This window comes from Cariama cristata, unplaced genomic scaffold (genome assembly GCF_000690535.1).
Source record: "Cariama cristata isolate BGI_N322 unplaced genomic scaffold, ASM69053v1 scaffold24334, whole genome shotgun sequence".
In the NCBI taxonomy this organism is placed as follows: Eukaryota; Metazoa; Chordata; class Aves; order Cariamiformes; family Cariamidae; genus Cariama; species Cariama cristata.
Genome location: NW_009611614.1, coordinates 10,168 through 33,609, shown reverse-complemented (window position 1 = coordinate 33,609; position 23,442 = coordinate 10,168). Strand labels below are relative to the sequence as shown.

The 23,442-nt window shown below is 43.8% G+C and overlaps 1 protein-coding gene across 1 annotated transcript in view; it reads left to right on the top strand.

The window, feature by feature from the left end:
- Nucleotides 1-11,252: 11,252 nt before the first annotated feature.
- LOC104160241 (bone morphogenetic protein 6-like) overlaps nucleotides 11,253-23,442 on the top strand; it is a gene marked incomplete at its 3' end in the record, with an annotated part of 16,006 nt that continues 3,816 nt past the window's right edge. The window contains exons 1-2 of the mRNA XM_009698330.1: nucleotides 11,253-11,388; nucleotides 12,541-12,733. Of these exons, the coding sequence (XP_009696632.1) occupies nucleotides 11,253-11,388; nucleotides 12,541-12,733 (329 nt within the window). The remainder of the gene's footprint in view (nucleotides 11,389-12,540; nucleotides 12,734-23,442) is intronic.

The following is a 23,442-nucleotide window of genomic DNA, read 5'->3' as shown; positions in this document are numbered from 1 at the left end:
GAAGAGCCTTGATGTTTTTCGCTAAGGATGGCATGTGACCAGTCAAGGCAAGAGAGGAGGGCATTACTAAGAGAGAAGGAGTGGAAAAATAAAATCAGTGATGACAAGGCTGGATTGGGTGGGGCGAGAAATGCTGGGATAGCCAAACAGCCGGGACATGAATCGCAAAGAGTGAAGATATAGAAGCCAAATGTCTAAAAATTAATTTGTGGGCAAGCAGCTCTGCTGAGAATTTCAACACCTTCTCTTTTGTTCATTTGAAATTCTGTCTCCAGGAACCTGATAATTTAAGGAAAAGGGTCAAGATAAGCTGAAAGCCAGAAATGCCTGCATACCGGGTTGGTTTTTAAACCAGCAAGGTTTATTAATTTCCTATTTGTTAACCTGAGGACATTTTGAGTCAATTTATGTGCTGTTACTTTAAGACCATTTGTATGTAACTTTGATTTTTAAATGCCTAGAGCCCAAGGATTGCTTTGTGTATTTGGTAAAAGTGAGAGGAGGGGAAAAAAAGAAGGGAAAAAAAAAAAAAAAAAGTAGAACTTGGCAGAGGCTGTCCCTTTTCCTGCTGGATGTTTTTCAGGTGAACTACCCAGCTATGCTACTGTATTAAAGTCAGGCCAACTACATGGAACTAAGGATTATTCCACAAATCCTCTTTTAATAGTTCTTTTAATGGTGTTTTTCCTCAAGTCTTACTTTCTCCTTAGGATTTCCCACCCTGACCAGGACTCTCCCATCTTTCCCAAAGTGTTGCATCTCCCTGGCTTTTGACCGGGCTGGGCACCATGCTCCGCGGCTAGGAAGAGGAGCTGTGTCCGCTGCGGGCCCAGTGCGGGGCTGCAGCCGCTGATGGCTTTATCAGATGGACAGAGACATTCCAAGTATGTTTCTGGTCACTGAGGGATATGGGAATAAAAAAAGTAATGAAAAAGGAAGGCTTAGAGAAAAGCTGTTAGGCAAACTGGGGCTTTTTGTCAAGGGTTTTTTTCTTTTTTCTTTTTTTTTTTTAAAGGGTGAAATTCTTTACCCCTACGCAGATCGTTAAAGCTGTGTGATGTCATTTTCTTTTCTTTTTAAAGCCGTGTTTTGAGAAGCTGAAAGGCTGCAGGTTAGGTAAAACTATTAATGACCATTTTGTGACCTCTGCTCCAACCGCCCACAGCGGCTGCAAATTTTTAAACATCTGACGGCTACTTGGCTCTCTGCAGCATCATTATATTGGTCGACAGCAGATGAGATTTCAGAGGTAAAAAAGTCACCTCTCAAATCGCACCCTGATGACATGGCCAGTGGGCAGATTAAAAAATGGGATTTCAGTGTTTTGGTAGGGCAGGAGACCTCCATTTTTATGACTGGGGCATGCCAGGAGCTCCCTGTGGTTGACTCTGGCTACATCCCTTCTGTGGGCTGCATGGAGGGCAAATGTGCCCAGAGCTCATCTTGTCTAAACCGAGGTCCGTGCAGTGCTGGGCTTACACCATGGCGCTTGCTAGGAGAAGGCTCTGGGGACATATTGGGTAGGCTTTCCCCCTTCTTCTGCTTTTCCACAGGTGTCTGCTGCTGGCGGGTGCGAGACAGGTGACAGGGAGCTTCTGTTGGAGCAGGCATGGCTGGTCCCATGTAACATTGCTGTCATGGAGGAGTGTGACGTGGGGGCTGTGCAGGGCATGGAGCAAGGCCGTGACCTGCCTCAGGGCGGGAAGTGTGCATGGTGGGGACAAAACATGGCATAGGACAAGTGTGGGGAGAGCGCTTTGCAAGATATTATTGCCTCAGAAAGAGCGGCAGTTACCTCACGTTGCTGTAATCGCTGTAAAATATTCTGGGATCTCTGTCTCTTGTTAAGTTTTCTTCAGTTTTCATGCTTGCAGCTCTTAAGTGCTTCCCAGATGTATTAGGGTTGCACAGCAAGAGCCCTAAGGGCCTTCATGGCCTGTCTGCCTCTGCTGCAGAAGGCTGTGGAAGGGATGAGACTTGACTTTTCTTTCTTCCAGTCTTTTTTAATCATCCTTCACTAACCTTCCCTGGGGAACAGGTTATGCACATGCTGCGGGCAATCAGATTCCTCATTACCCATGGGGGATGGAGGCCATGTCTGCCTTCGCAGGTGATTTGGTGGAGTGGGAGGAATCAGGGTGGCTGGCGCTGGGGCTCCTTACGTCTCCTTTAAAGAGGATTTGCTTTGTCCTGTGTGTCATCCAGTCCCTAGGGCCAGATATGATGCTACGCAGGTGTTGGTCAGAGCTTTCTGAAAGAAGAGTTTCAGACAGATCTGTGCTGCTGAGACTACAGGGCTCCCAGGGCTCCTCCACTGGGTGCCACACTGCCCATGGGGCCTCCTCACATGGTGGCGGCGTGTGCCTGCCAGGGGCTGTGCCACCATCACCCCTGTGAGGCCTCATCATGTGCAAACAAGCAGGAACCGAAATGAGTCATGGTTGTGGCGTGAGCCCTCAGCGCACTCCTCCTCACCCTGGGCCTGTGGGAGCCTCTGCTGAGCCTTCGGGGATCCCAGGAGGATGGCCAGAGCAGAAGGACAGGGAGAAGCGAGTGATAAATAAGAAGGATAGCAAGAGAAATATCGGGTTTAGCAAGGGTTCTCTGGTGTTTCTGTGTAGCTCTATGTCTTCCAAGGCTCTGGTTCTTCCAGTTGGCACAAAGGGTTGTCCTGGTGCCACGGTGGTGCCTAACCCCAGTGGTGGCTGGGAGCCTCCTGTCCCAGTGATATGTTGGAGCCCCTTCCTCCGGATCAGTGTGCTGAACCAGCACACAGTGGAGGCAGTGAGGGAGGGGGTTCATTTCCAAACCACACTGCTCCTTAGACAAATATACATGGCCAGGAGTAATAATATTTAGAATGCTTCATGTTTCTTCAAGCACTTCATGCATTCGCTCTCAGTCTTCAGAGCTGTGGCATCTTCTCGCCTTGAGTCTCTTTGAGAGTATTTGCTCTGTAGTTGCATTGAATGTTGGGAACTTGTGGCATCTCCAGACCATGATTTTACTCTTCTTATCCCTGCCATCACTTTCTACCCTCCTTAGGTGCAGGGCTTCCTCCTTTCTCACGTCCTTTCTTTGCCCTGGCTGATACCAAGTCTGGTGTCCTTCGTGCTTTCTCACAGGGCACTCTGCCAGTTGCCCAAAGCCCATGCTCTTTGGTGGTCCTTTGACTGGACGCTGTGTAATGCAGTCATTTGAAATTGGAGCCCTGTATAAAGGTGTAAAGTACTAAACACTAAATAATAAGTGACACAGCAGCATTTCATGGTGTCCACTGGAGTCATAAGTCATGTCAGCGATACCACCGTTACAGTGTGGTGGTGTAGGCTTCAGGACAGCGTGACAAGCTCTGAAGTGCGGCTGATATTTTCTGTGTATCGGTGTGTCAAGTGCTGGATTGAACCTTTTCAGTAATTTATAAAACCTTAAGTGCTCTGGGCAGTATTTTTACAGGGAGTGATTGCATTGTGTTCAGGAGATAGCTTGCTCAGCTGGGCTATTAAATGAAAAGCTGAAACGTGCCTGTGATGCTAAGAGATGAGTGCTCAACAAAATGAAAACATGCAACTTGACTTGCAAATATTTTTATGTTGCCTGCTTTCCTACTTGCTGCTGGTTGATTCACAGTCTTACTGATAAACAGAAAACCCTCCCTGTGAAAAAAGCAGAGAGGGAAATGCCCATAAATTAAAAAAACTTTCCCACTTTGCACAACATCAGTTTTGAAATTTAGCTCAAACATGCAAGTGAATTGGTTTGGACTGTCTTAAATTCCTGCGGAACGGCAGAAAATTTTGAGAGATGATGTGAGATAAGTCAGGCAACTGCTACACCATTAAAAAAATCCTGAAAATGTTTCCAGACCCAGTTGGTGCACCCGGGGCAGCTGCGCACTTCTAGGGAGCTGCGTGCCGGTGTCCATGCCAGCAGGAAATGCGGCGTGACCTGTGGCAAGCCTGGAGGGTGGGAAACGCTGTGAGCAGAAGATTTCCATGGGTGGCTCTAAGTGTCCCAGGCAGTTACTGCGTGAGCGTGGATGCAGGACCAAACATAAAGCCAAGAGAGGAAACAGGAGCAGTAGGAACATCCTCTTCCCTCCATGCGCAGAGCTGCGAAGCGCTTCCTATCATGTGTCACTGCTGCCAGGCTGCCAGCATCGCCTTCTTTCCCGAACACTGAGTCTGCGTGCATGAAGCTGGCTGTGAAGTAGAAATGGGTTTTGGAAAGCATAGTATTGTTTTAATTGGCTTATTTGGAAACGCAATACCGAAATAGCTTCAGATCACTTCTTCCAGAGGGGTGTTTTTGCAGTCAGGGTCTTTATCAACTTCTCAGTGGGAACTGCATTAATATTGCCACAAAAATGCAAACAGTAGTGCCTTTGATAAAACAATTTGTCATCTCTTGAGCAGAAAGATGTTTTGTTTTCCTAAGATACAACACTGTTTTCAGTGCAGGGACCTGCCATATGTGCCAGCATATGGAAGGAAAATACCAGTTTTGTTAACATTTGTGTTCAGAAGCTATAGGGAGGGAACAAAGGAGGCGACTGCCTTTGCGATTGTGAAGTAACCTCTGTTGTTACTAGGGGGACAGCACAGGAAAAGTGAGTGCCGGTGGCAGAGATGCTTGGCGGCCTGCAGTCAGCTTCCCGGGCTTAGCTCTCCCGAGAGCGAGAGCGCTTTGCCAGAGGCTCTCCTCCTCCTCCTCACCTTTGCTTTAGCTCTTCCCACCATGTGCTGGAGTGAGGCTGGTCCCCACTGCCACCTGCCTCCCAGTGCAGAGTGGAAAAACTTTACTGGCCATACAGTAGGCAAGTTTGTGGATACTGTGAAAATGCCTTTTAGTACTTTCTGGTGTCCCATGGGTATTATATATTTGGTTAGTGCATTATTTTGACTTTTAGACTGCCTTTGGTTCAAGAATCCTGAAGGAAGCTGTTGTGCAACTGTTTTAATCTAATTTTACAAGCTGATTCCAGCTTGATTCCCAGCACAAAGAAACAAGGAAAAGCTCAGTTGTATTTTTCATCCAAAAGTAAAAGGCCCTCTTCCTTTGAAGATCTTCTGTAGAGTGTTATGTTTAGAGAGTGATTGGCTATTGTTTAAATCTAATCTCCATAATTACATTGGGATTGGATTAATGAGACATTATTTTTTGGAGTCATTATTTTCTGACACTCGCAGCTATCGAGTATACAGCCAGGTCTTCATCGGATGTAAACTGGCATCGCTCCACTGAAGTTAGTGGAATAATTCCACCTTATATTATGGTGACCCAGATGTGGTATTATAGCTGTTTTGAAGAAAGCATCCTTTCGGAGTTTGTTGTCCTTGAATCTTCTTATTTTTAAGCTGTCTAGGCATTAACTTCCAATTGCATTATATTTATGGGAGAACAGCTAGCCATTGTTTCTAGCCCACCTCAGCTGGACCCAGAGGGATCAACAAAAGGTGCAATGCCAGATTCAACCGTAAGTATCTTGACTTTTTTTCTGCTTATAAACTGCTTTTTATCACCAAGAGTGCAAGCAGGAAAAGTTCATTACTTATGTCCAGTGAGCTTTTACGTGCTCTTATGTATGAAAACAAACCTTGGTCTGTTCATTGAGGATGCTGTACTGCAAACCTGGGGGAGATGTTTGGGAAGCAGAGGGACTGCTCTTTTTTTGAAATTAGTCAGTTTTGCTCATTCTGCTTTTCAGAAGGGGGTGAAGAGGGAGGGATCTGGGGAGACCTGACACATAGGAGAGTAGGCAAGGCACTTGATGTGGGGGACAGATCTGTCACCTCAACTGGGGTGATGGAAAGGAACGATCTTTTCTTGGAGATCCTGAGGGGATGTGCAGAGTTGCTGTGATCATGGAAGGTATGTGAAGTCACTGAGCTGAGACCAAGGTGGGAAGAAAGGATCGCCCCCACCCTTGCACATGTTGGGCAGGGGAGGATTTGCTGTCAGACGTTTATTTTAATGTCTCACCTGAGTGTCTTCTATTTTAAAGAATTTTTTTGCTCACTAGTGAAATGGTGTACTAGTAAATCGTAGTTTGGAGAATGGAAAGGGTTTGCTTTCTTTTGGGTGCTTATTGTAAAGAGAAAGTGGTCAGTCCTGTCTCCAAGCGGTAGTGGATTTAGGATGTTGCTGCAGTGGGTTAGACCACACATCTTTTTAGCCTGGTATCCAACTGGCAGTGGCACATACTATATGTAAGTGTGAAAATCAGACAGCAGCGATCCTTTCCCTGGTACTTCAGGAGCCATCTGTTTTTGCTGCTGGCCTGCTGTTGCACCTGCGGGTCCACTCAGTACAACTTAATTTCTGTTTCCTTGTTAAACAAGAGAAAGTAGCTGTGAAGCCTTTTAATCTTCTGTTCTTTCCGTTTTAAGATGTTAAACTAGTATTTTGTACTCTTTGCTCTTTTTTACACAGTGTTTAGGAAATACTGCTTATTTTAGTAATAAAGGTCAGCTTTAATCTTTAATAGTAACACTGCTTCTACAGTCATGATTGTCTGCCAGTGAGACAGGACTGTTTGGGAGACTTGGTGTCTTTTTTTAGATTGACCTGATAGATTTGGAAAATACAGACAAGCCTTCAGGCATATCCTGGGTATCTCTTCAGAGTAAAAAAGATGTGCTGCAGGTCCCATCCACATAGATCCCTGTGTCTGATGGTCTAGGTAAGCACTTTTCGTGAAACAAAGGGCAAATTGTAAGACCCAAATGAAGACTGAGTCCTGCACTGAAGTTGGACATCCCTCAGCTTGAATGTACAAAAGGCTTGCATGCCTGAAAGCTCGTCTTCTGTCCTCCCCCACCATGTGTCAGTTCGTCTTATGAAAGTGCTACTAACTTCTATATTAATCCTGCCCTATACTTTGATTCTTACTGTCTTTTGCTTCTTTTAGCAGCAGCTATGACCAAGGTTGAGGGTTTTTTTAAGCTTACATAAATTTTGTCCTGTGCAAACTATTGACAGCCATTGTTGAAGAAATTCTGATGATGCAGGTGTAAGGTTGCAGCAGTAGATCAGTCATATATGTGCATGGTCCTTTTATTAGAGGGGACTGTTGGAGCTGTGGTAATGCTTAAAGTATTTGAGGCCTAATCCACTGCTTCATTACTCCAGATGTGATAAATGCTGTTGACTTAATGCAGAAATCGGTGACATAAAACGGAGAAATTGCCCCTCTGCTTATTATGTAGCTATGGTGGTGAATATCCTGTTAACTCCAGTTTTCAGGGTCTTTCTGATTTTATTAGGGAGGGGATCATGCATGAAGGCTGAGAAGAAATGAGTAGGAATGGCTTATATTTGTACTCAAACTGAATTCATGAACACTTGTGCAAAACTCACTTTGCATAAGCAGACTATGAATACTGGTTGCTTTTGCTGGAGTGAGGTTGCGGTGGTCCTGCAAAACCAAGTCATCATTGAAGATCTTGGGGTGCAAAAGATTCTTCAGAAGTTTCAGCCTTGCTGGGGACAGGGCAGATGCAGAACGTCCCATCCCAAATAATCGTATCTCAGTCATTTGCGACCCCACTCCTTCTCTGCCCCCTCCAAGGAGACAAGTTGTTGTGGAAATTATAATTATTTATATAGACAATTTATTTTTAAAAAATGTAGTTTTAGAGCTCCAGGTTATGAGTACACATGTTGTGTTTTTTGGCTTTAGCTCCTAGAGTATGAACTAGACTTTCTTAAGCCACCATCGAGATTCTCACCTAAGCACCTGACCTAACACTTTTCTCAACAGCTGAGAACTGGAGAAAACCTCCGAATGTCATGACAGTTGGTGCTGCTGTTCTGGGTGAAGATTGTATTTCCTCAGGAAAGACTGTTATCCTGTTACTTCTGCATACAAGTTACTTTAGATCAAAAAGAAATGCTGAAAATTCCTTCACACGAGGAGAGTTTATTTCCATGACTGTCATTAGGGTTACATTTCCTTTGGTCTGAGCTGCATGCGACACAGTCAAATGGAAGTAGGATGGTGTAGTTACCAAAAGAAATGCATTGTGTTAATTTCTTAATTATTTTTTTTTCTTTTTGTGCAGTGTTTTTAAAGTAACAAATATTGTAAGCAGTATGTTATTTTTAAACCAAGGACATTTTGTGCTGAAATTGGCTATTGCAACACTGAGTTAGAATTAGAATACACAAAATTCAAAACCACAGTAACCCTAATTTTGCCGTTCTTGCCTTTTTAACTGCTCAACAATAGTGTTGTGTTTGTATAGTATTTAAAAATATTTGTTAAGGGGAATGTAAAGAGCTACTGGCAGACTTCTCTGTTAACTGTTTGTGCATGCTCACCTGCTCTTCTCAGAAATGAGCTGTAATGAAAACTCAGGGGTGAGTACTCCAGTGTCCACAGCTCAGACCCTCCTTTGCGTTTCAAGCGAAGGAGCAGCCAAAGCCCCAGCCAGGATGGGGGCTGAGACCTGCATGGTGGAGGGGGCAGTCCTTTTGGCTCAGAGGTTGAACACCCGTGATGGGCTAAAACCTCTGTTTGCCATCTCCTTTCCCAACTTGTCCTGGTATGTGCTATGCCTGGATCTGTAGTCTCCAAGGAGCTACTCCGGCAAATGAGTGATAATGTTCAGGATAATATAGTCTGACCATGAGGATGAATTTTATGCAGCTATAGTTCGTGTCGTGACCCTACAATCCCTGGTTTTGCCTGGCTTGGTCCTGATGTCCCGGCCAGCACTGGGGAGAGGTTATGGGAGGCCAGCACTGCTCAAGGCTGCTTACTTTCAACCTGCCCAGGCTGTGAGCTGCCTGATTTTCCCTGGAAGGGCTTTGCGCAGTTGGGACATGCACATGTCCATTTTCAGATGGAAATTAGCTTTGGATTTCACATGTCACTGATCGGACCGACCTGAACGAATTCATGTGGAAAAAATAATAATTGGAAAGCAGCTTGAGAAATTATTTCTCCTTTTTCTTTTGCCTTGCATTTGGCGTGCGCTGTCTGCATTTTGAATACGAGGTCATCTGATGCATTGTAATGCAATAGCAATACAGACTGGGTAATCCTGGGAACCAGCAACTCAGATCTTGCCTTTCCAAATTTTACTGTTCTAAAACTTGACTTCTTTGTTAAAAATGAACAGTTTCCAGGGGGCAAAAAGCCCCCAGAGAAGAACTGTTGGCATTTTATATTTTTAAGCTGTCTTGCTCAATGAAAACAGTTGATTATTAACTTGATGGGGTGACAATGAGTATATAGAACTTAAGTATCTCACCACTCCCAGAAAGACAAAAAAGACACCCTCCATTGTATCATGGGAAGATACATAGCCAGAAAAACTTTCCAACTCGTTAACTTTTATACTTGCTTCATACAAGCTTAATGTAGACTTTTTTCCATCCTGTGGTGTTGTAGAGGCGCCTCTGAACGCAGCTGAGAAGGACACCATCAACTCAACAGTATTTCTTTCTCAACATGCCTTTCTTGTAACAGAAAAAGCTAAATTACTTAATCTAAAGGATTAAAAAAAGGTTTCCTTGTTTGTGTGTTTCAGGTTGTTTATTCTGCCAAGCCTGATAACGAAATCAGTCTGAATGTTTCCCCAGTAATCAGTTTAGTCAGCTTCTGTGATTGTGCGGGGTATTCGGACAAGGACAGCGATAAAGGAAGAAAGTTTTAAATAACAGGAAAATACTATTGTAAATATATTGGGCAAGTTATAAACTGGGAAAGGGTACTCGGAGTCAAGCATCATACCTGCTGCTACATTTGACACTCTGTGGTGGATGTTTTGGTGGGGTTTTCTTACTCTTGTAGCTTGTGCTTGACTTTTCAGAAGAGGGGTAGGGGAAAATACTGATTTAAAAGACTAGAGTCTGGCTAGATTGCTTTTACACTGCATATTTTGTAGTGGAGGCGAGTGGAGGTCAGGCCACCATAGCTGACTTGGGGTTGGAACGGAACAACAAAAAGTGACGTTTGGGATCGTTTTGAGCCCTGTGCTGGGTGGGATGCTCCATGCTCTCCCTCATGAGCTTGGAGAGGCCATGTCTTATCTTGACGTGGGGCCATAGCTGGCAGGAAGCGTCAAATATTCCCTTATCTGTTTCTCTCTGGTGTAATTTTAGTTTTCCAACACCCTGATGGGGTTCTGCTGCTCATCCTGGTTGTGTCCTTGCCCTTACTCTTCCTGATCCTCCTTTATCATCCTCATCCATAAGCCCAGGGGAAAGCTGCCTTGCTGCATCTCACCCGCAGGTCAGCTCGTTCCCGTGACAGCACGGGAGGGGACTGATCGTTGCACCCACGAGCAAGGACTTAGCAAGTTCTAAATTGAGAATTATTGCTTCATACGCCTGTCTCTCCAAAGTTGTGGATTTAGACATTCCCTCACCATTAATTACATCCTCTCATCTTGTAGCAGCAAGTAAAAAGACCAAGTTGGGCATGTCGTCCTGCTGCAAGCAGCTGAATGTGGTTTCTTGTTAGCTGGATGCTTGCAAGTTTCTGAAAATACGTGGCCACTCTGTTTTGGGAGGTGCATCCTGCAGGGCTCGCCTCGGGACGGGGAGTAACCGGGCAGCTTGGGCCCCTTCTCGAAGGGCGTACACACAAGTGACGCCTACCAGTCCGGTATTGCCAGAGTCATTCCCAGTTAAAAGCAGGGGCAGGTGCTTCAAAGGGAAGCCCAAACCACCAATAACTGATGCCCAGCGAGGTAATTCCTAGGTGGCACTGGAAGTGAGCAATACCATCGTTTGCCTTGGTGCAATCTCTGACAGAGATCCTGGATATCACCACCTCATTTCTGGAAGCTATAAGGTCTGGTCACCCACATTTGTCAGTCGTCTGACATCTAAACTGCTGAGACAGATACAATGCAAGGCTGCCAAAATTGGCAGCGCCACCCAACTCTGACAACAGTTTGTGAGTTTGTCTGTTTGCCCCATGGCAGCTCTTAACACAGCATCTCCACGTCCCACAAAATGCTCGGGAGCAGTCATGTGGAGGTGAAAAGATTTCCAGGCGAACTTCAAAGAGAAGGATGTGACTAACTGTCTCACAGGGAGCCAGGACATGGACCCAGCCAGATGAGGCAGCTCACATGAAAGGGCTGCCAAAGGGAAGGGAGAGGACACAGATGAAACTGGGACTGGGGGATGAAGAGGAACAGGGAGTCAGGAAAGGTAGAGGGGAAAACCTCCGTGGACTGTTTTCAGCAGATGGGAGATGTATCGGCTTTCCGGGGAGGTAACCTGTGGGTAAAGCAATGAACCTCAAGCATGTTGGCCGTCGTTCCTGGCTCTGCCATGAGCCTCCGCTGCCTGTCCTTGGACAAGTCACTCTCCTGGTGACTCAGTATCCCAGCTGTAAAATGGAGATTGCTGCTTACCTCATAGGATGTTGTGAGAGTAGGCTCGTGGATGCCTTTGGAGTTTGATGTATTAAAAGGGAGGGAAGCAACCAAAAGTGAACACAAAGACAAACGTGAAAAGGGATCTGTACTTCCCTCGCTGCCTTCTCTGAATGTAATCATGTCCCTAATCATATGATGGTGACTTACTCATCATTGACATGCACTCCTTCAGTTGCATTGGTTGGAACAATTTTTATTTTTTTTTCTCCTCAGGGTTTTAAAGATGTAGTTTTGTATGTTTATATAATATGTTAATGTTTTAAGCAATTTCTGATAGAAAACTAGAAGAAATAAAGAACAATAAATCAAACTCAGACTAAACCAAGATGTAATCAAGCAATACAAGAGTGGGACTAGAAGTGGAGTTTGCAAAGGGAGCCTCAAACAGAGAAAATGCAAATCCTGAGGCCTGAAGAAGGAGGGATTCTGGTTTGTGTCTGTCTTAAACCCTGTACCCAATAGCATAACTGGGGAGGGCTAAGACCAGAAAGCAAAAAGGGTCACTCCTTTTCAGCGCTCTCATTCTCAAATAAGCTTCTGCAAAAGGAAGGGGAGCTCTGGTTATCTTTAACCCTTGAAATAAATGTCACGTTAATCTTACTGTGCTCACAGGGCAGTCTGATGGCTAACACACAAACCGAGGAGCCAGAAAACAGCAGTTTTTAGGACAGTTAGGGAATTGTTTGACCTGATGCTGACACTTAGTACTATCTGTGCCTTTATGTGCTAAACCAAAATTGAACTGTCTCCTCTGTTGGAAGAAAGGTGCGAGGCTTAAGGAAATGCTGTAAAGAACATGGAGATCCACAGGTGGAAAATGCTGGGGGCGGTCACAGCTTCAGAGTTTTACACAGGTGTAAAATGCATGGTCATATTTCATCTGTCAAAGCTGACTTTTCTTTAAAAAATAGGAAATCTCAAAGGCATTGTCTAGAGAAGAGGAACATTCATCTTTTCTTAGTACTGTATTTGAAAGGCTTTAGCTGCATAAACTTTCCTGGCACTTGCCAAGGATATCTTTGGAGAAAAAAATAGATTCTTGTTGTTTTTGAAGGAACAGGTGGTAGCATGTCGAAAACTTTTGTTGTTAAATTTTAGTCATGGTTCCTTTTTTCCTTTTGTTTCCTTTTCCCATCTGCAGTTGAGTATGACAAGGAGTTCATGCCTCACCAGCGGCACCACAAGGAGTTCAAATTTAATTTGTCTCAGATTCCTGAGGGTGAGGCCGTCACAGCCGCTGAGTTTCGGATCTACAAGGACTGCGTTGTGGGGAGCTTTAAAAACCAAACCTTCCTTATCAGCATCTACCAAGTGCTGCAGGAACATCAGAACAGGTACTCGAGGGGGCTCACTCTGTGCCACTAGCTGCTGTCCTGGGGAAGGCTGAGCTTGTGCATTCATATTGAGAGGACTACTAAATAAATATCGCTTTTGTTCACGTGAATGGGGTTACGTTATTGCATCGTCCTTGTGGGAAATGGGCATGGTAGAGTGCAAAATGGACCTCAGCTGGAGAAAGTCCACGCTATTGTAACCCAGGATCTCACTTAGCTGCAACCTTTGTGTTGTCTTTAAATAAAGCAAGAATCTGATGTGAGGCAGTAGATTTTTAAACCAAAGTTATTATGCAGGCATTGCTCTTGTGTACTGAAATACACATATCTGCTTTCAACTTAATACTACCAGCATAAAAAGCATAGCCTGTTTGAAAAATACTGGTAATTAGTGCAGACTTGACCTGCTCCCAGCTGGACTTACATTAAAATAAATAAAGCAGTAGAAAATTCAGCGTGCTGGCCGCAGGTACAAAATCACTCCTGGGCTTTCAGTGGCAATGAGAGAGGCAAAAGAGTGAGAGGCAGAGTAGAAACTGTGACACAAAAATCCAAACAAGTGTAAATGGAGTGATTAATTTTAAAAGGGTAATGTTTCAGATGGGGGAATCACGTAAGGCTAAAAGATGGAAATACATGGTCAATTAAATGTCAGAGTAATGCTGTGGTACAAAAGTCTTTCATTACTTCTACTGAAACGTGTCAGGACTGTAACTGTTCCTCTGCTGCAGACAGAGAAAAACAAATCAGAAACAGCAGTGTTTAAAAAAAGCTCAATTTATTTTCTCTGTGAAGGTTTCCTGGGTGTTTTGGTCCTTCTTTCTGCAGCCTTTCCATTGATACCATTTTGGAGAATCTGCCTTTGATGATTTGCTGTTGTGAGGGCAACATCAAATAGGTAGTGGTTATTCTGTGGGGGAGTGTGGCCTCTGAGGAAATGGAGAGAAATACTGGGGTGTATAGGTGATGGGGAAGAAGGTGTTAGTTTTAGAAGATCAGTGTTACCTTTGTGCTTTGAGTTGCGCGTTGCTGGAGTGCCTCCTGGGGTAATGTGCTTGCTGGTTAGGATGTTACATGAATGCTCACTTGAAGAGCTGATGAAAGTCATGATGGTCATGCAGATTTCATAGATACTAACTGTGTTGTTCATTTTGAGCCACATTGACTCAAAAATGGTGAGTGTTGGTCTGGTCTAGATTTCACAAGTAGAGCTCCCACCTCTGGAGCTGGAGGAAAACCTCTGCCAAGTGTCTATGGAAGCGATCAATACACTGCTCTGTGATGGTCACCAAAGCAGGGCACAGAGTAGGAGAACTGTCAACTTTTATGTGTACATAACTTTTTTTCAGAGTAAACTGAGCAAGCAAGTAAAGCATTGCGGGAAAGAGAATAAAGTACAGGATACAGCCCCTAACGTACCCTGTTCCTAACAAATTTGTAAACTCTTTGTTATGTGCAGCAATGATGCTGGCACCTCGTATCTTTGTTTCAAATACCATGCCAGAAACATGCCAAAATCGGATTGCACTGTGGAGCTGTGACACGTGTCCTTTGGCACTGGGCACTTTGGTACCTGCACGTGCTGGGCATCACTGGGTGCTAGGGACCTCCCTATGGACAGAGCAGGGGCAGCAGCTTGGGTGGGGATCACCAGGGTGGTCTCTCTCCAGAGCTGTCAAGTATTTTAGGTCTTTCTGTTCCCTTCCATCATGTTCCTCCTGCTGCTGGCGGCTGTGCTGAGGGGATCCCGCCATTGGGACTGGGAATCGTAAAGCGGCTTCCTCCGAGTCCAGACTGCCAGCAATTCGCCGTCTCTTCTGACATGGGCTAGGCGTGAACCACTGACCCAGGGATGAGTGTCTGTAGTTCATTACTAACCTCTGATTCATCCAGTCCCTCAAGGCTCCCTTTTTGTTTCTTTTTCTGCTTTATTTATTTATTTTTACTGGTGGGAAGGAGGGAGACATTTGGCTAAAGAAACTTGTGCTTTGGATGAGTCTGCGGGACTTGTCACATCATCTGCACAGAGGTGGGCAAGATGTGGCTCACAGATTCTTGCAGCTGTAAAAAGGACGTGCCCATTTCCACCCTTTTTCCTTTCAGATTAAAGGACTCTTTCATGTACGTGTAAATATAAAAGCACATATGAAAACACATGTGCTTCTGTATAAATACCTGCATATGTATGTACTCTGTATGTATCTGAATATAAAACTGTACATATATTAATTGTCATCTATATATTAAAAATATGCAGATGTTAAAAGACAGTTAAATTAAGATATTGGAAGCTGCTACCACTCTCCAGTGTTGCCTTCAGTTGAGGTTCTGACTACATAGGCTACTGCTGCTATAGATTCAAACCTGCAGCCACATTGGTGACCTGGCTGGACTTTGGCCTGTAAACATTCTTGAAAACAAATACTAAAAAGTTGTATTTAGCTATTCTCTAGTATCTCTGCATGGAGAGGAAAAATGCCTCAGATTCTTCTGGTATGCCTTAAGGACCTGTATTCTTTGAGTGGTTTTGGTTTTTTGACTGTCAATTCACTTACTTCCTTTTCTGGGAGAGGGGAGGAGGGGCGGGGAACCCAAAGTGCTTTTTATCTCCCCCTTTTGTCTCAGTGGATTAATTTGGAATATAATGTTTTCCTGTTGAGAACACTAGAAGGTTAAATAACAAGAAAAAAAGCACTGTTTTTTGAAGGAACTTTCTAAATATTTGTAAGTCTTCTGTTGCATTTTAGCAGACATCTTATGAGCCAAAAAATAACAGCTGCCTTTGACTTAAAAAAAAAAAAAAACAAAACTAAAAAAAGTTGTGTCACACTTCCTTTGGACTAATGGTTTGAATAACAGCCTGATACTTCCTGACATTTTATGACATTTTATTGCATAAGGAAGAGTCTATACAGATCTTGAAGGCTAGCTGGTGAAACAGAAGGATATGATGTAGCACCTTTTTTCATCTTGTTCTGCTGACAAATATTCCTTCTGCTCAGGAAAATTCATCTCTGAAGGCCACAGAAGGTGCCTGTTCAGTCAACATTGGCAGTCTCCAGAGAAAGTTCAAAGACATCATGTTAATCTTGGCTTTTATGAGGTCTGAGGCAATTATTGGTAGCTAATAAAATACTTTTGGGCACAAATAATTCTTAACAGGGCAACTGGCATGTATGGATTTAAACCAGCAGTCTGCAAGAGAAAGGCAGTGTGCACCTCTGAGGGAGAAAAACAAAAAGAAACCTGCCTACTCCTCTCAAAAAAATGAGTTTGGGAGGGCAGGAGATAAGAGAAATCTTCAGTAAATACAAACCTTCACCAAAGCTCAGTGCCTGGAAGTATCCCTTGGCTCCAATTAAGTGTAATGAAGTGGCTTAATTCAGTATTACTTGAGCAAAGGAAAAAAAAAAGTACATCTGGACAGTAACAGCATGAGTGTATGACTCCAGCCCAGATGTGCACACTGCTGCATGGAATCGCAAGGCACTGCTGGCTGTTCCCTGATGGCTAAAACCAAAACCATGCCTGAGGCTAAAATTTCTACCACTTACTGAATTATCAAACTGATTTTTGCCACTGCAGACAAGGCTAAAAGCAAGGATTATATGGGCCCATTCAAGATGGTCTCCTAGATAGGGGTGTATGCAGAGAGAACGTGAACAATCAGAGATCAATGCTGATTGAAATAGCATGAAATCTTCAGGGAAAAATTTGACCCTCTCCTTGTTGAAAGCCATCAGAAATACGAACACGATACTCGTGGAGGCTCCAGGCAGAGAAATGCACATTGAGGACGGTGTGGTCTAAGTACATTCTCTCTTAAAAAAGAAAACATTTTTAATACTGACTCACTTGTGTCAGTAATATTTTCATCTCCCCATTCCTTCCACCCTTTCGTAAGGTAAAAAAAATAGTGCCTAGAAACTAGGCTTTTGTTTTCTAACCAAACCGCAGTTAACGGCCACATTTTGTCATAACACAAACTGCTGGAGTTGTCAGTGGGACGCTGCAAAGAGATTAATGAAATCCTCAGGATGGGTCAAGCTTGTGGCCAGCCGTCAGTGGTATGCATTTTGGATTGTGTGGAGAAGAGGCTTCACCAAACAAGGCTGAGGTGACGTCTGGTTTGCTCTGAGGGTGATGACTCTGGGTTTTGAAACAGGCTGTGGGCTGTAGGGGCTGACGTTCGGAGAGGGAACGGGCAATACATCTGCCGGATGCTGCTGCCCTTCAGCTTGTGACCCCCCAGAATTTAAGAGACTGTGCTTTTTGAAGGCTGGGGGGGTGGTTTTTTTCCCTTTTTTTTTTTTTCTTCTTTGATATGTGCACAATCACAGAATCTATTTGGTTGGAAGAGACCTCTGAGATCACTGAGTCCAACCTTTGCCCTAACACCACCGTGTCAACTAGACCATGGCACTAAGTGAGATTTGCCGAAGCACCAGTTTAAGAAGAGGAGTGGCATCAGCTTCCAGGTGCTTGTCCCACCTTGGCTGTATCTGAGGGAACATTTAGTTTCGGTCTGCAGAAGCTGCACAGCCTCCACTCTCTCCCTTCGATGGTACTGATGCACAGCTAAGCCCTGCACAGGGGCTTGTTTCTAAGATGTAGCCCTGATTTTGTGGAAGGACAAGCAAAGCCCTCTGCGACTTCTGACACCTCCTGGGAGTGGATTGCCATGTAAGCGAGACCTTCACAAGGGAAGGGGAGGAATGAGTTTGTCCCTGGAAACAGCTCATTAATTTCTTTTTCTTTCTCCAAACTTCCTTGCTCTCACCCAGAGAGGTGTCAGGTCAGGACTAGGGAAGGCAGTTTATGGTTGATCAAAGATGTTAGTCTTTGGTTTGGATCATCAGTATGTTTTCAAGTGTAAATATCCTGCTAATGCAGACCTCAAAACACTCCCACACTGTCCAAACAACGGATCTATGAAAAACACAGCGGCCTGTGTTAGTGATCAAAGGAAGATATGGTACCTTAATGGTCAAAGTTTATTAAACAGTTTTGTTTGCACCCAGAATGAAATATGAGGACTTGATGTGCAAAAAGATTCTTCCTATATGATAAGACACGTGTGGACATAGGTGTGCCCTGCAGAGCAATCACCTGGGAAATATATTCTTCTACTGAACACAGTTCCTTAAGGGTTAAGGCACTCGTTGGTTTTTAGCTGCCAGTTACAGTGGTAATAAAGTCTTCCTCTTTGCAACAGGATATTTATACAAATGCGATCCGAGCTTCTAATCTAAAGGGCAAATTGATTTGCCGGCAGTGTTTATAGCTTAGAAAATAAATAACCGTCTTCAACTGGGTTTTGGAATGGGTTGTGTAATACAAATGACAAAGCTCGCATCAATCTGTTTCAAGCTGGGGTCAGATTTGTATATAGTGTGCATATATTTGTATATGATAGAGCTGTTTCCATGATGCTATAGAGAAGCATCTGTCCGCATTTCCGTTCAACTCCCACTGTGGGTATGAGATTTGTTGTGTTTTAGGGTGGTTGGTTTTCAGTAGTTTAAAAGTCAAAGTTATTCTGGCTGAAAGTTACTGGTTCCATAACCAGCTGGCTTTTCCTACCAAAACTAAGGAATACCATATCAGTGCCTTATTTATTTTCTTAAAGGACAAAGATAAATACTACCCCTTTGCCCTCTCCCCCATCTTTATGCCTCAAACTGCATTTAAACTTGGAGATGTAGTACTGTAGACTACTGTAAGACTACCCCTTACTCTCATTAAATTATAGTCAAGGAAATGAGAAATACATCTCACATCCCTATGACTTGGGACAATTTTTTTTTTTTCACCGTTCCTGTTGGTAGAATGTTCATTCCTCAGAGCTGCGAAGCTCAAGATCTTGAGCTGGATGTGGGGGGGACACCTTTGCACTCAAAAAATCAGTGTTGGCTTTGCTGGGGATTATCACAGACCTGTAGGCTGAGCTTCCCACAGTCTTGGCGTGGAGAGACCACGTCCTCTAGCACTAGCCTCTGATCTTCCACTCTTTGCAAGATGCATCCTTGAAACCTGTGTTTCACCCTGCTGCTCTTCCAGTGAGTCAGCAAGACTTAACCCCTTGCCCTTGCAGACTTTACTGACAGGGGCAATGCCTGCAGGGATACAGGACAGTCTTTTCAGCACCAGGGAGCTCTTATCAGACAGAGCAGTGGTGGTGTGAGGCTGAGCTTACCTGTCCCTTCTGGTGTGTCCCCATGTCTGGATGTGTCCAGGATGGCTCTCCTCTCCTTGTGCTGAATTGCAGACGCCCTCCAGAGTGTCGCAGCATCTCTCTTCTGTTCTTTCTTCTCTGCTGGCTGTCAATCCCTGCAAATTAGTGCCCAGTTGCTGGTCTTCTGTTTCACCTTGGAAGTAACATCTTTTGTAGGTCGACAACTCTTGACATTTCCTTCCTCGTTTCTAAGGAACTCCTACAGGACATGCACGTCTTTCCTGGTCCTCTGGCCAACAGATGGTAGAACTTCTTCAAGACAGTTAAACTGAGCCTTACTTCTCATAAAATGATAGAGACTGCCTTTGCTTTCCTTGGCAACTCATTCTAGGTGCTGACATTCCCCTGCCTGAGACTGTCTGTATGAGTGAGCGCTGATTGATTAAATTTTGTATGGTGCTTCTAAATCTTTGGAGTAAAACGGTCATTTAGACATCCTATGCTATTAAGGTTTTGTATTGCATCTGTTGGCTGTACCTCATGCTGTGCGAGCTCTGCACACAGTCTGTTCTATAAGTAATAAACACTTTTAAATTCAAAGTAGTGCAAGATGGTGGATCTACAGGTTTCAAAAAGCTGTGATTTTAAAGTTTTATCTATGTGGAGCTCCATTCAGCTCTGTAAGACTGAGTCAGTTGTGAGTGCAATTATTAGTCCATCGTTAGTGGATAAGAGCAGATCTTGCTAGTTCACTATATGCAGGATAATTTTTACAGAAGGTTGATGTCAGTGCAAACTAAAGACTTGGATCCTGAGGTATGCAGAAGAGAAGAGTATTTAGAAAGTGCATTAATTAAAATGTAAATCCCACACACTTCTGTGCAAAATTCCCTTTTGAGAAACTGCTGCTAGGCAGTCTAGACTATTATGTCAACCTGTCTTTGAAGAAAAGTAAACAAAAGGGTTCAGCTAAGGAAAGTTTTAGAGACTTACAGTAATTAATGCTTTGGTAAATGGCTGTTGATGCGTAACAATCCTTTAAACACCTGGGTAATTGCGAGCTTTGAAGTTGGGCCAAAAATGTTGTTCTGAGATATGTAATTAAAATAAGAGACCTTTAACTTTGTCATTTTGAAGGTGAGATTTCTGTTTGTTCTCGCTGTCTCACTGGTAAAACTTCTGCCTGGTCAGGGAAAGAAGGCCAGAGAGGGTGGGAAAGTAAAAAACCTAGTTCAACAGATGCTTCTTTAAATTTAGCTTTTTATAGCTTTGGTGTTTTTCCTGTAGCAAAGTTCCATGTTGTAATGTGTACCCAGAACAGAGAAATTATTTTAATGTGAACATTTCACTAAGTATAGTAACCAAGATTAACCACTTGACCTGGTTACTAATTTGACTAAGTTCTAATCTAATTAGTGTTCAATTAAAGAGAATTAACACCCAGGGACATTTCATTGAAAGGTTTACACGGAGGTTTCAGTTAACAAAATATTTATCTTACGGGGGAAAAGCACTGAAGTTAAATGCAAGCTGTTTCTCCTATAAGTGCCCTGAGTACATGGTTGGGATGCCGGCATTAAGAATAGTAGCTATATTTGATATTTATATCTGACAAATCAGCTCGCTCTCTGAGGACACTGGAGCTAAACCCTGCCTTCTGAATTACACAGGCCATATTTCTCTGGTAAACTGTGTACTTCTTTCTGTTTATTGCAGCCACTTGTGATTGCTCTGTTGACCTTTGCTTCTCTGTCCTCCTCCAGAGTCTTCTGAAGGCCATGGAAACACTCCCATTTATTTCTTGGGGCTTGAGACCGTACTTTAGGGCCCTGATCCAGAACAAAGAGCTCCTCTTTCAAGTTGGGAATCTCTAACTTGCATCTTCCCATTTAATGTCCTCTCCTGTCTCAGGGAAGTTGTTTCAGGTCTTTGTCTCAGTTTCTCCCATTCACTTGATTGCCTTTAATAATCTAAGGTTAATACATATTATGCCTGTAGCACTCTTATTATGGAAATCATTAACTGAACTCATCCAGATGGTTAAGCACACTGAAAATAAAGATGAGACTGTTGGGCACCACAGTGACAATGAGATGGCAGTACCTGTATAAAAACCCAGAGGCAGATTTAGGCAGAGAGGATGTTAAGAAACTGCCTGTTTTAGTGACGAAATTTATCTTCTGTACACTGAATTTGAAAGTCCTGGTGTGCAGGTGCCAGAGGTCCTGTGATGTCCTTCGTATGTGGGGCTCCTTGGGCATGAAAACTCTGGGCTGATTCTGCTTTCGTCAGCCTGTGCTGAGAGCAGACATTCCTTCCTCTCTTCTCAACAATGCTGGCTCATGCATTTCTTCCAACCTTTCTTTTTCTAGTTTTTCCCATTCTTCACGTTCCCTTCCTGTTTCCCTCAGGTCTCGTCTTGCCTCTGTTATTCTCAAATGCAGAAGTTTTCGGATATCCTTCCATTAATGTGACCGCATACAGGGTTGCACGCTTTCTTTCGGAAGGCTGCTGCCCGCCTCACTTCACTGGATCAATGTCATCACTTAATGACTAGACATTCAATACTTTGTTTCATGTGACTTGCTAGGTATATGATCCGTTTCTCCCCTTCTTGTCCACTTTTCAGATTTTTCTTTGACTGTGGGCTTGCATCTACTTGTGTGTAGCACTCCTCAACATGGTGTCTGACTGCATCCTAAAATACTTCTTTTTTTGACATTGCTGTAAGGGGAAGCTAGTGACATTGTTCTTGTCATGCAGATGAGCAGCTGATGCATATACCGGTGAGGGTCAACTGTCTCCTCTAGGCTTAGTTGCCACTTTCAGATGGTTTTTATTGTTCTCCAGCACTTCCCTTTGGCTTGCAAGAATCCCCTGCTCATTTGCTGTGTGCGCTCCAAATTCTGCAAGTGTTAGGGCCATAGAGTGTAGACTTGCTAAGCAAATACCGATGGCAAAAATGGTCCCTGCCATACTCAACCAGTAGTCCAGCATCAGGAGTGGTAATAAGGCTATGCAGCAGCTTTAGCTGTCATGCTGCTCATCTTTCTTTTGCAGCCCTAGTGGGAGAGGAATGGAATAAATGTGTTTTCCATCGTCTTTACAAAGCAGAACTGGGAGAAAAAAAATCCAGTTGTGTGGCTGCTTTTCCCTGTGAATACTGGGGCAAGACTGGAAGTGTGAGATTCACATCACTGATGTCTGTCACCGTGTTTGTTGGCAGCTGTGTTGCCGCAAATGGCAGCAGTAGCAGGTTGTAGCCCTCTGTGAGCCATTGGTGCAGGAAGATCCCAGTAGTTTCCCAACTACTTCTAGAAGCAGAGCGATGCTGAGTCGGGAATAGTGGCCTTGATTCACAGAGGTGTGGTCGCCATGGGTACCTTCTACTCCCTTTTCTCTGGAGATTTTTCCTTTTATCAGGGTCTCTCCATCTAGTCCTTGCACGTCCATGTGTCCCCCATGACTGCAGCAAATCCTTCACCCTTCCTCATCTAATTAGATATTTTTTCCCAGGGGCCAGCCTGGGAGATCTCCCAGTCTCTGTTCCGAGATCAGACATCGTACAGCTTTTTTGCAGGAGTAGCAAGGACATTTCTTCTTGGTCATGTAGCCATAGGGAAGAGCAGATTCCCCTCAGGTGATACATAGTGTGTGGTTTACCAAGGGGGAAAGGAGGGAAAAGTATGTTCCCTGCATACAAAAAGTTTGGAGGATTTTGTTGCTAAGCTCTGAATCTGTTGAGCCTGTGTAGACAGCAATTTTCAAGTACTTACTGCTTGGCAAATTTGAGGTGATTTTTTTAAAGGAGGAAGGACATACAACATTTCTATTCTGAAAAAATAAAGGAGTGGTTAAAGACTCTCAGTTAAATAGCTGGGATTCTTTTTTATGTGAGTAAATTCTCTTTTTTCCCCCCTAATTTTCTCATTGGAAATAGGTGACTGAATATTTTTTTAAAACCTTTGTGCCAAAACCAAAACTAGTAAGAAATACGCAATTTTGTGCAGCCTGGTGAGGTCTGGGTGACAAACATTAATTGAAAACAGGCTTAAGCAAAAAGTATGAGGCTGTGTTACCTGCTAGCATTACTACTATGACCTACAATACCCGTGGGATGAACCTTCAGTGTTGGCTTCATGCAACCGTCAGTTGAACAGCAGAACTGATTGAAAACCAGTCCTGTATGAGACTTTTTGCAGAGAACTAACTGGATTGGAAAGCCCAGATGTCCATTTTTCTGCATTTTACAAAGGAACTGAAATCTTTCCAAAGTCAGTGTGACATACTGGGATGAAGTGGAGCATTCTCGTTTGGTAGAATTGTACTTTGATCAAGCAGTTTGCTTATTACATTTGTGGAGGACACTAAGATGGGGGAGACCCACTGGAAGGAAAGTCCATATTTTAAGTAATCTAATAATGATGGAGGTTCGGCCTGGGGAAAAAAAGTGCGATTTGGTAGAAAGAAGAATTGTGTTTGGACATGAAAAATCAGTGATGTAAATACACCCTAGGAAGTGACTGGGTCCTTT